The sequence below is a fragment of the Tupaia chinensis genome, unplaced genomic scaffold (assembly GCF_000334495.1).
Source record: "Tupaia chinensis unplaced genomic scaffold, TupChi_1.0 Scaffold000099_1, whole genome shotgun sequence".
Taxonomy (NCBI): Eukaryota; Metazoa; Chordata; class Mammalia; order Scandentia; family Tupaiidae; genus Tupaia; species Tupaia belangeri.
In genome coordinates this window covers 7,298,354-7,312,052 of record NW_006159563.1, presented here as the reverse complement: position 1 = coordinate 7,312,052, position 13,699 = coordinate 7,298,354, and the positions used below count along the sequence as shown (strand labels likewise).

The window sequence follows — 13,699 nt, the reverse complement described above, 5'->3', positions numbered from 1 at the left end:
CAGCAGGACCTGGTTGCTTGAAAATAATAATGAATAACTAGATAAATAAACAAATGGTTAGACTACCAAAGGAAAAATCCCTGTGGTTTCTACTGGGGGGAGAATCTCTATTCCCCTAAGCTTGGGTTTCCATGAAGGAACTTCTACTACTACTACAGAGACAATACATAGCTGAGTGGGAGAATGAATTGAGCATGGTCAGTTTAGCCTCTAGTGAATTTTCTTTATCTTCTTTTTCTTTTTTTTGTATTGCTACAGGGCACATGCACTTGCCAGAGGCAGTAAAACGAGTGACAGAGGGAAAATAAGAAAGTATCTACTAGGGGGATGACCACACAGCAATCCCTTATCCTCCATTCTCCTCTTGGGATTCTGGGCATGCACACACATGCACCCTGCATGATTTTCAATCCACTGAGTGTGGTACTCAAACCATATAGTTGGCCATGTGAGATCCAGCACCTTAACCACTATGCCACCTGGTTGGTACTTCTAGTGGGTTTTCTCTGAGGATCTGTTTGTAAAGTCAGAATATTCTGGTCTGCTCTTATTTTTGAGAAAAACCTACATCTGAGTGGGAGTCTTGGAACTGTCCATTTGTATGGTGATTCAGTGAATAAGCCCACATAATTCAGGGTAAATGCCAGGAAACCCACTACAGTTGCACATCACATCCTTTATATACCCATATCTTTTAACCCAGCTTTTTATCAGTAATTATTGGGTCATTGGAAAAGTCATGTTGTATTTTTCTGTTTTTCTATGCAAAAAGGTGTCATGACTTTTCCAACAACCCAATAGTTTATTAAGATTAGCAGGAGATCATCTGTGTGATTTCAGCATCTATTCTCAATAAATCCCCTTCTCAAAGGGAAAAAGGTTAACACACTGCTCAGGAGAGGCTGGACTCTGAATGAAGGGGTTCAGAGTACGCAACCCCAAAATGTTCCACTTTCACATAAGGATTATGTTCAGCCAAAAGCAAGCAAGAAAAAGCAGACACAGAATGAACTCTGCCTTCCCCCATCTATCTGAACATAGCATATAAATCACTCTTGAAAAGGCACTCCACACCCCACTTCCCACACTAGGACGGGGTAACAAGCTTATCACCAGAGGTGAAATGGCAATGAGAACATCTCCACAAACTACCAACTAGCCCTTACGTAGCATTAGTCATTGGGAAAGTCATGATGCATTTTAGCATAGGGAAACATAAGTAAAATATACATCATGACTTTTCTGACAACCTAATATTTGCCTTCTTACAAGCTGTCAGCTCGAGAAACTACAAATCCTTGTCCCTTGTCTCATCATTTCTCAAAAAACATACTGCTCTTTTCTTAGAATGCTAAACAATCCCAAGTTTTAATCAGCCCTTTGAGTTAACTCACCATCCAGTGCTTGGTGAGTATGTGTGGAGCACCCATTGATACCCGTTTTTTTCTCTTGTAAATCTTTTATCTATCTAACATTCAGGGCCAATTATTACCAATCCCAAGACACAGTTGTTTTTTTTGTTTTTTTTTATTTTTTTTTTAAAAGCAGTCTAGATCTTGACTTTGCCTCTTTATTTACCAGTTTTCAAAATGAGTTAGTTCCTTAACACTCTCCAAAAATAACCAGTGAATTCTCTTTCTTAAGTATCATTACGAATGCATGGATTTAAACATAAGCGATATGCTGTAATCCATTGCGGTTACATTCATGCTCAGATTCTCAGATGGATTTTTAAAGCTTCATTTTAAAGAAGTTCCAGGCAATAACTTTCAAATGCTTAGTGGGGATACTCAGTAACTGAGGGAGACTGATTCCCCCCACAAATTACAAAATTTTACTTCTAAGGTGACAGAATCTGAAACTAAAGAACTGTTATATATGCTCTCGTGATCCCAAAGTGTGGTTATATGTGGCTACATGAAGCAGCAATTACCTTTCCACTCGCTCCTGTCATCCCTCTAGCCTTCCAACACCTTAGCCAATCAAACCAAATTCAGCTACATTTCCAAAATACGAGCCAAAAGACACAATTATTAGAAAAAAGAAAATGGGGAGCCAGCCTACAGTGTGATAGTTATGTTGCTGGACTCCCACATGGCAGACTGCAGGTCACTTGGAGGCTTGAAATTTAAGCCAGGCGCATGTGCATGCGTGCCCAAGATCCCAAGAGGAGAATGGAGAAGGGATGGAGGCATGGCCATCCCCCCAGGAGGTCATTTCTCACTTTCTGTCTCTCTGGTGAGCACACATGCCCTATAGCAAAAATCTCTCTGAAAAAAAAAAAAAAAAAAAGGAAAAGGGTAGAATATGCACCTGTACAATGATATTGTCATTCTTCCTTCACCTCATTAAAAGCACTATCCAAAACAGGAATCAAATAAAAAAATTCACCATAGAAAAATCATTCAGGGGGCCTTTTTCTTCTACGACAGATTTTAGTAAAATGTATTGTAATAAATCGTTATTTATAAATTCGATGTGATGCTTGATATACAACACTTAAAAAAAATGCCAGATATGCAGGGGTTTCAAAAAAAATCATGGAAAAATAGGATTAAAATACAAGTTTAACTGGTTTAAAAAAATTAGAAATTCATGCTAGTTTTCTCATGATATGCATTTTCCATGAACTTTCTGAAGCCCTCTCACACATACCGTTATTAGTATTGTGGCTGCTATAATTCATGATAAAAGAATGATTCTATTAACCCCCTTTTCCAGATACAAGTACTTTATCAGTGAAAACTATATTAGTTTTTTCAAGCCATCAAAGAACTATTTATGGGACCAGCAGTTAGCGTAATGGCTATGTCACTGGACTTGCATGTAGTCGACGGCGGTTCGCGTCCTGGACCCAGTGGCTTAAACTCACGCCGGGCGCGTGTGCGTGCGTGCCCAAGATCCCGAGAGAAGAATGGAAGAGAAGGGATTGCGGCATGGCCATCCCCCCTGGAGGGTGATTTCTCACTTTTTATCTCTGTCTGTCTGGCGAGCACACACGCCCTATAGCAAAAACCTCTTCAAAAAAAATAAAAAATAAAAAATAACTATTTATCAATGCCATCCAGTTTCTTAAAATCTGCCCAAAGGTATGGCCTAATATTAGGTTGTCAGGAAAGTCATGACATATTTTTCTATGCAAAAATGTCATGACTTTCCTGACAACCCAAATAGTATATTCATGCAATTTTTAAAAAATCAACCAACATAGAGGTATAGAACTGTGGCAGACATAAAGATGTGCCTTCCAGTCCACGTTCAAGAGAGAACTAGCTGCCCAGCTGCCAGGAATGTCATTACAATAGCCTCCAGCTGCTGACTTCAGGGTTCACTTCAGCTTTTAACCTAAAGTTATACTAGCTCAGTTAGCTTCCAGTCACTGGGATTTCAGCAAGATGGTAGACCAGGGGCATGTTCCTTCTGGATGGCTCTCAGAAAATGACTAAGCAAGAGGTCCCACAGTGCAGCAGTTAAGCGCTGCTGAGGAAGCAATTAAGTGCTGTACAAAGGAAGCCAGGTCTCACATGGCCAACCAGGGTTTGAGTCCTAGTCCATAGCAGAAACATGAAAAACATACCACACATAGGCATGCCATGTCCAGAATCCTGAAAGGGTGGAAAATTAGAGGAAAAAAGACTGATGTGACCAGGCCCTATGGGAGGAGAGGGTGCTTTGTCCCCTCACCTTTTCTGTCGTGTACGTACATGCCCTCTGGCATAAAAAAAGAAAAGGGGGGGGACAAAAAACAAAACAAAACAAAAAAAAACAAGCTGGTGATATAAAGCCTTAGTTACTTATGACCTCTGTGGAAATCCTCTTATGGGCAATCTTTTCCCCCAGGGATCCCCACTGGGCTGGCAGAGACTTTATCACAGCCGCCTCTTAGTCTGAGACAGCTCTCCTTGTCCAGTCGCTCTTCCTCCTTTCTCCTTTCACTGGCGTTTCTCTCTAATAAGCCTTATTTTGCATGCTTAACTCCATTTTAGTGTCTGCTTCCTAGGGAACCCAGGCATTAGGGGTACCTAAACCCAGTTAGCTACTGAACTCTATTCTCTTAATGTCCACATATGAGAAGAATATCCTTAGCTTAAAAATATCTTAACAATGGAGCATCTTGTTTGTTTTTAGTGGATTATCTAACTGTACTGAGATTGTTTGCTTTCTCATGAACGCGCAGCAACACCAGCCATTCTAGAGACACACTGCGGTCTCCAGTCTGGCACTTCATGGGTCACCTGATTCTTTTCCAGTCATGATCACCATCCTACATAACCTTGTCTGTTTCCTGGAGGAGCAAGGAATGGTCAAATGAGCAACAGAGAAAACTATTCTTAAAATGTGTTATGAACTCAGTTTAGTTTAATATGTCAAATGCTAGAGTATTACATGCAATTTTAGTACAGTCCATTTTTTGGAAGACTCTTGCTGAGGCTTAGCCTTCTTTAGTGATCTCACAATCAATATGACCCTCACTTCATGTTCAAAAAATACTAAAGAAGAAAAGAAAAGGCAGCTGTCTGTTAGGCTATACAGGATTTATTTGCTACCTTCAAAAACCAATCTGAGAAAATTTTCCACTCACTGATTTTAGCTGAGCCACCGAGAAAACAAGAAAATCCTTCTGCAAAATTTTCAATAAGATGATATTATCTAAAGACCTGAAGCGTGAAACCTGGATTACAACAGCTGACCAAAAGAAAAAAAAAACAGAATGTAATGCCTACAAGAACTAAATAAAAAAATTAAAAAAGTATAAGAATATAAAATTTATTTTAAAACTGGAAAGATATTTCTATAATTTGACAGTGCTTAAATAATGTACATATGTGATGGTAAAGATAATTATTGTTGTATATAAATTATTAAATTAATAGTGAAAACACTGAGCTCGTTAATTCTATGAATAATAAATAGTCTGTAGAGTTCCCTATGTCTTCCTTACCAAGAATAAGTCTCTCATTTTTTTTAATTTGTTGTAGTGCACGCACATTCACAGGAGAGAAAGAGAGAGAGGAAGTGAGAAATCGCTCCCCAAAGGGTGAAGACACACCATAACCCTTTCTCCTCCATTCTCTTCTTGGGATTTCTAGGTATATATGTATAAGCACCTGGCATGTTTTACAAACCATTGGGTCAGGACTGAAACTGCATGGTCCGCCATGTGGTATCCAGCTGCCTTAACCACCACACTACCTGGCTGGCCTCAGTTATTACTTTTTAATACACTGCAGAATACATTTTTAAAAACAAAACACAGACTGAAAATTCTACAGGTCTGCAACTGAAACACTTCATGCATAATCACATGTAAATTCTGATATCGTGATGACTTGAATTCGAAAAATTAATTGTGAATCATGAAGTCATATCATCACTACAATGCAAAAGACGAAAGGCAGGCATTTTCAACTAGTCTAGACATTCAGATTTGCTGTGGCAGATAGCAAACACAGGCACAAGTTATTTCTCCTCCCTATTGTCATCACCACCTGCAACAGGACTTAGTTGCTCCTCCCATCGTGAGGCCGAGTTTATTTATCCACGCACTGAATTTGTGCCAGTTCCTGACTACAACAGCAAACATGATACAAGCAAAGATTTAAACAGTGTCACACCAGGAGGCTGCCCTTCTGCTGGTATTAGAACTCCATGATCACTGTGTGAACAAGCTCCTGAGAAACCACAAGGAAAGAGACCACAGTCATCTCAGCTCAGATCACTGTGAACCAGCCAGGCAATCGACCAGTTCACCACAATGTGTAAGTGACCCTAGCCAAGATTAGCACTTCCTGGCATAGATGTAAAGACTCAGCTGAACCGAGCCCAAATTGCCATTCTGCAGATGAGCTAAATAGATGGTGGTAATCTTAAGCCACTAAGTTGGGGGTGATATTTGACAAAGCAATAGATAACAAATATACTCATCTGTAGCTTTTTTTTTTTTTAATGATTTTTGCCATTGAGTGTCTGTGCTCACCAGAGAGATATAGAGAAAAACAGAGAGAGAGAAAATGAGAAATCTCCCCCCAAAAGGATGGCCACACTTCAATCCCTTCTCCTCTTGGAATTTTGGGCACACACACATACACACACACACATCCAGTGTGCTTTTCAGCTGCCAGGTCCAGAACTTGAATTGCAGTCAGCCATGTGGAAGTCCAGCACTTTAACCACTATGCCACTGCTGACCTCGGTGGCTTTTTATTACTTTCAGAATATTCACTGCAGTTCACATAAACACAACAGTGGGAAAATGTAATCACGTATCTTTCAATAACAGTCATTTATACAGTGATCATTATTCTATGCACTGGCCTTTCTGGCAGATTCTTCTACAGGTAGTAATAAACATGTAATCTTGATGATCTATATAACAATGTAAAGACCTTGTCCTGTAAAGACACTGTATACTTGTTAACTTTCCTAGAGAAAAGGGAACTAGGGACTCCTTAAGGCCCAAATATTAGCGATTAAATTGTAAGAAATTATTAGACTGATGGGGCTGGCAGGTGGTTAAAGTGCTGAACTCCCACATGGTCCACTATTGTTTGAGTCCCAGACTTGGTGGCTTGGTTTCTCACTTTCCCTTTCTCTCTCTTTGGTCAAATTAAAAATAAAAATAAATAAATAAATATTAAAAAGAAAGAAAGAAATCATTAGGCTGACCACAGTTTGAGTCCCAGACTCAATGGCTTGAAAATTATGCCAGGCACACGTGTATCAAAAATCCCAAAAATCCAGAGAGGAGAATGGAAGAGATTGTGGCATGGTCATCCCCACCCCCCTGGGGGGGTGATTTCTCACTTTCCCTATCTCTCTGTCTCTGTTTCTCTCCAGTAAACACACAAGCCCTATGGCAAAAACCTAACACAAATTATTGGATTTTTTTTAACCTAGCTGCTTATTATGGTAAAATATGGCACAAGAGAACTGGAGATGTGCAAAAACCCTACCTTTCCAGAAATGCCCCTCCCAGAAATGACCGCTGAAATAAATAGAGTGCTTCTAGGAGCACAGCAATGAAGGGGGCCAGCAGGTGGCACAGTGGTTAAGGCAATGGATCTCACAAGGTTGACTGCAGTTCGAGTACCAGATCTGGTGACTTGAAAACCATGCTGGGTGTGTGCCCAAACTCCCGAGAGGAAAATGGAGGAGAAGAGACTGCAGCGTGGCCATCCGCCCTGGGTGATGATTCTTCACTTTCCCTCTCTCTCTCGCTCTCTGAGCACACACCATGTATCAAATATGAAAGAAAATTTAAAAAAAAAAGAGAGAGAGAGAGAGAGAGAGACACAGCAACAATGAGTATTACTACACAAAAAGGGCTGAAGACTTTTTATACTGTGACTTAACATGCTGTGTTTCAGTTGGCTTGCATTGCAACAGGAAAATAGTGCTGACAGATTAATGAGGCAAATCTTCTTAAGTAAAAGTTGAGAAGCATGGTGTTGTATAATAATTTTGCTGGCCTTTGTCCTTGGTTCCTAGAACAGAGTCTCTAAACCCTTGAATCTCCCAAGTGACAGGAATGTCTTCATTATTCATGGCGGGTCCTCTGGACCACTGCTGAGCTTATGCTAATTCATGACACCCTGTGGACTCTTCAGTAATTTCTTTTTTTTTTTTTTTTTTTTGACAGGTTTTTGCTATAGGATGTGTGCGCTCGCCAGAAAGACAGAGAGACAGAAAGCAAGAAATCACCCCCCAGGGGGGATGGCCATGCCGCAATCCCTTCTCCTTCATTCTCCTCCTGGGATCCTGGGCACGCACACACACACACCCGGTATGAGTTTAAGCCACCGGGTCCGGGACTTGCACTGCAGTTGACTATGTGGGAGTCCAGTGACATAGCCATTATGCTAACTGCTGATCCTTTCAGTAATTTCAACAGGAGAGCTGGACAAACAGGAAAGACAACCATGGAATTATAAGGTTTGGGCTTTGCATTACTGCCTCAGGACATCAGCCTAACCTCACAACCTCCTGGGTAAGGGTGACTAAACACTGAGTTCAATGACTCAAACAATCATGATTACATAGTGAAACCCTAATAAAAAGTGTAGATACCCAACACTCTGCTGCTGATTCACATTATGTGGAGAGAGAAAAGAGAACCCTCATGACACGAAAGCTTTGCATTTGGGACCCTCCGAGACCTCATCCTATGCCCCTCTTTATCTGCCTGGTCTTGATTTATATCCTTCACAATAATATATAATATTAAACATAGAGCTTTCCACGGGAACCAGCAGTTAGCGTAATGGCTATGTCGCTGGACTCCCTCATAGTCGACCGCAGTTCGCGTCCTGGACCCGGTGGCTTAAAACTCATGCCGGGCGTGTGTGCGTGCGTGCCCAAGATCCTGAGAGAATGGAGGAGAAGGGATTGCAACGTGACTATCCCCCCGGGGGGTAATTTTTCACTTTTTGTCTCTATGTCTCTGTCTGTCTGGCGAGCACACGCACCCTATAGCAAAAACCTCTCAAAAAAAAAAACCATAGAGCTTCCCTGAGTTCTGTGAGTCTTTCTAGAAACTTTCCAATCCTGAAGGGGCAATGGGAGCTTCTAGTCAAAGTGCAGATGGCCTGGGAACCCCGTGGATGATCTTGTGACTAGCGTCTAAGGTGAAGGGAGGACTGTGGAGAACTGTGCCCTCCTCTTGTGGAATTCAACCTAACTTTGAACAGTCAGAACCGTACTACACATGGTAAGAAGCAACTAAATACCAAAGACATGAAGAAAAAATAGAAGACAAAGCTAATGGACAGCAGATATGGCAGTCAGAGTTAGCAATAATCACGATAGCAGTCACCTACAGAGTCAAAGAGGAGGAAAAAAAGACAGTTGCAAAGGCAAAAGAGAAAACTAGATGATTCTGAAAGAGACCACAGAAGTACAGCTGGGGGGTTAGGATAGCACGCAATATGTATACTTAACAGATGGGGGAGTCAGTCAGTCACTTAACAACTATGTATCAATAACCTGCTATATGGGACTAGCAGAAGGTGTAATGGCTACATCTCTGGACTCCCATGTAGTCGACCACAGTTAGAGTCCCAGAGCCGGTGGCTTAAACTCATTCTGAGCATGTGTGTGTGTGCGCCCAAGATCCTGAGAGGAGAATGGAGGAGAAGGGATTGTGGTGTGGTCATCCCCCCTGGGGGGGGGGGTGATTTCTCGCTTTCTGTATCTCTCTGTCATTCTGGCAAGCACATGCGCCCTATAGCAAAAACCTCTCTAAATACATAAATAAATAAATAAATAACCTGCTACACGTAAAGTACTGAGCTAGGTACTAAAACACTGTGGTGTGGCCCAAACATGATGTCACAGGCAGAAGGAGACACCACATGGAAGATGAGGCTATGTGGGAGGCCCAGGTTCATTTCCTGGCCCAACCTAAATAGGCAAGGTGTAGTGGTGCATGCTTGTGGCCACTGCTAACGTGGCAAGACCCTGTCAAAAATACTTCTCTCCCACACACTCTCTCTTATGAAACAAACCACAAGAATACTGTAATACTGTGGTGAACAAGGAAAAAACAGCTTCCACTCTCACGAAGTTTACATTCTAGTGGGGGAGACAACTTTAAACAGTTACAACATTAACTATATAATTGTTATTAAGTTACATGCTACAGGGAATAAGTATATAGTAGAATAAAGGCTAGATAAACATATGCACAGATCAATAATGAGCTGTGTCTACAGTTCTAAGACCTGCACACCTTCATCTCTGTTTGTAAATGTATAAAACACAATGTTCTACTTGCTAGTAAGGAAGTAAAAAATAATGTGCTTTTTTGGGTGTGTTTGCTAGGGCATGAGCACTAGCCAGAGAGACAGAGAGAGGAGAGGGGGAATGGTCACATGGCAATCTCTTCTCCATCTCCCTCTCCCTTCGGGATTTTGGGCACACACACACACACACACACACACACACACACACACCTGGAGGGTTTCTCAAGCCACTGGGTCCAGGATTCAACTGTGCCTAGCAATGTGGGATCTGGCCACCTTAACTACCAGGCCATGGAGCCAGCCCCAGGATAATGTACATTTTAAAGAGGTTTCATCAATAACAGAAAAACCTTTACCCTACCTTCCATTAAAAATAGCATTCCTGGTCAGTATCTGATATTTAAACATCTACTGAATATGTTTCTCCAATTCAGTTTCTAAATATGCAGTTACAACTTCTACACAAATTTAAAAGTTATATGCTCCCTCTAAGATAACAAGAATATTTCTGAGAACTCAAAAAATACATAGAGAAATGGATATAGATACACACACACACACACACACACATATATATATTCCTGAATCAGCAGATAATGACATTCTGACTTTGGACAAAAAAGATTCAGATACACATTTCATCAAGATGCACAGATCAATTTCTACTAAATGTTAGAAATTACTAATAATCGACATTTTTTTTAGAAGAGATGGATTAATTTTGAAGGCGTTCATTTTTTTTTTTTTGAGAGAGATTTTCACTGTAGGGCGCGTGCGCTCGCCAGACAGACAGAGAGAGACATAGAGACAGAAAGCGAGAAATCACCCCCCGGGGGGGATGGTCACACTGCAATCCCTTCTCCTCCATTCTCCTCTCAGGATCTTGGGCAAGCACGCACACGCGCCCGGCGTGAGTTTTAAGCCACCGGGTCCGGGACACGAACCGCGGTCAACTACGTGGGAGTCCAGCGACATAGCCATTACGCTAACTGCTGGTTCCCAAGGTGTTCATTTTTAATAAAAAATTCCCTCAAACCTCTTTCCACACATTAGCCAATTAACAACCAGAGACTCTTACCTGTAGTCATCTAACTGTACCAGAAATCGTACAATGTCGTGATGAGCTTTCAGTACGAGCAGTTCAGTGTAGGGGTTCTGGGTTTGTTCTTCCCCTATTGTCTGTAATGGAGATTTCTTGTATTTGGTGGTGGTGGGGGAGAACAAAAACAGAAAACAAAGAGATAAAATGACTTATGACAAAAGACCATACTGGAATATAACTGCATGGCGTTAAAAAGGCCTTAAAACACCAGGTTCTAATAACTCAATTTCCCCTAATATCAGGTAAATAACTCCCAATTCCACACAAAATATTTCTCCCACTTTGAATTCTCACCATCAATTTTAGTATTTTTCAAGGCACAATAAATTTACAAACACAATGAAATTTTATTTTGCGTACATAAATTTTATCAGTGAAACTGACTTAAAAGAGTAATGGGCCAATCTGACTCAATATTTCAGAATGAGTGTTTCTTAATTAAAATATGGTAGAAAAGGGGACCAGCAGGAGGTGTGGTGGTGAAGGTGCTAGACTCCCACATGGCTGACCGTAGTTCAAGTCCTAGACCTGAAAGCTTGCTTTATTTCTTTCTCTCTCTCTCTCTCTCTTTCTCTCTCTCTCTCTCTGGTGAGCACACATGCCCTATAACAAATTTTTTAAAATAATAATACACAAAATTAAATATTAAAAAGAAGAAGAAGAAGAATATGGCAGAAACAAGGGCCAGACACAGTGGTACCTACATGGGAAGATTGCAGGTTTCTGTCCTGAGACCTCCCATACACTGGGCATATGTTCACCCAAGATCCAGGGTTGGCTGAAGTTGGGGGTGGGTTGGCGGGGGTCCAGACCCTGTTGGGATGCTTGCCCTCTCTTTCATGAAAGAATTAATTAAAAAAAAAAAAACCTGCAGATTAAAGGAATAAACAGACTAAAATAGTGCCTAGCCCATTATAGGTCCTCTGTCCGTGTTTGCTAAATGAATAAAACAAAAATGAAATCATTTAGCCTCAGTGAATTTGATAAATTCAACTCTGGACAATAATATTGATAAAGAGAACTGTTAACATTATGGAGTATTATGCAGCAAGCTACATTCCAGACACTGCCAAACACACATGCATATAAGTTACTCAGTAATACTGCAAGCCAGGGCTCATTAACCCCATTTTGGGAGTTAAACCCAGTACTATTTAATGGTAAAGTCCTTATTCTTTTTTTTTTTTGGAGAGATTTTCACTGTAGGGCGCGTGCGCTCGCCAGACAGACAGAGAGAGACATAGAGACAGAAAGCGAGAAATCACCCCCCAGGGGGGATGGTCACGCCGCAATCCCTTCTCCTCCATTCTCCTCTCGGGATCTTGGGCATGCACGCACACGCGCCCGGCGTGAGTTTTAAGCCACCGGGTCCAGGACACGAACCGCGGTTGACTACGTGGGAGTCCAGCGACATAGCCATTACGCTAACTGCTGGTTCCCGATAAAGTCCTTATTCTTTACCTCTAAACCAGAGTCTTCTTGACCCTACTGACATTTTAGACCATATTGTTTTGTTGCTGAGTGCTGTCCTGTGCATTGTGGGATATTTAGCAACATCCCTGGTCTGTACAATTAGAAGCCAATAGGAAACCTCTGCTCCTCCAAGCTATGACAATCAAAAATGTCTCCAGACATTGCCCAAAGTCCCCTGTGGGGCAAAATCAGCCCAGTTGAGAAATACTGCGTAAACTAGAAGCCTAAAGTTTTTACATAAAATAGGGGAAACTCATAGGTTCGATCATGTAAAAATCTATAGCAGTTATACAACTGAAATTCTTGTATATGAGGAAATGTATAAATTAACATGTGTTTTCAAAAACATGTACCCTGGGACCAGCAGATGGCATAATGGTTACATCGTTAGTCAACCATAGTTGGAGTCCTGGACCTGGCAGCTTAAACTCACCCAGGGCCCTTCTGCATGCTTGCCCCAAATCCCAGGAGCAAAATGGAGGAAAATAGATTGTGGTGGGATCACCTCCCATCCCCCCAGGGTAATTTCTCATTTTCTGTCTCTCTCTCTCTGGCAAGGGCAGGCACCCTCTAGCAAAATATTCTAAAAAAATAAGTAAAATAAAAAATCTGAACACTATATAAATTGCTCCCCTGAAATGAAAGCTTGCAAAGAATAGAATTAGTTGATCACATTACATGATTATAAAATAATTGGGTAACACAGATTGTCACATGTATCATGTATGGCTATTCAGTGACCTACTATTCCTCCATAATCTGAAGGCTTTCACACTAATCAGAAATAGGAATTTTTAAAAAATAGACCATGAGTCTCCAATGCAAAGATAAGAGGAAGTTAAAACTGAGAAGTAAGGCTGCCTACAATTCAATTCAATTTTTTACTTTTAACGGTCAAAACGAATAAGTCCTATGAAAAACAAAATGGAATTCAACCCTGATTCTGTTCTTGTATGGCACATGGAACAACTTCTGCACCTCAACATTTTTAAAGTCGCACAATTATCTCATTCACATTTCAAACGTGAATCTCATTACACAGCCTATTCGATTTCAGGCCCGTGATAAACATGTGACTAGGGAACCAATACTAGCAGTTAAATAGAAAAACACTGTCATGACTTTAAGGCAAATTATTTATTTTTTAAATAACTATCTTTTTTTCGGTTCTTGGATAGTCAAATCCATCTTATGTTCTCCGAACGAGGAGCAGTAGATGCTGAGAAGAGGCACCACTTGGAATAGACGGAAAGTGGAAAGTTGTGGTCGCTCTCGGGCGTTTCTAGCCCAGTGGCTACTGTGTGAAACTGACGGGGCTCAAGCAGCAGGGGTGTCGGGGCCTACGGTCCCACCTGACTGCTGCCGGCGGGGTGTCCCAGCGCCT

General features: G+C 41.2%; 1 protein-coding gene across 1 annotated transcript in view; it reads right to left on the bottom strand.

The window, feature by feature from the left end:
* Positions 1-13,699, bottom strand: part of WDR41 (WD repeat domain 41) — a 49,229-nt gene that overhangs the window by 35,073 nt on the left and 457 nt on the right. The window contains exon 2 of the mRNA XM_006143532.3: positions 10,819-10,934. Within this exon, the coding sequence (XP_006143594.1) occupies positions 10,819-10,934 (116 nt within the window). The remainder of the gene's footprint in view (positions 1-10,818; positions 10,935-13,699) is intronic.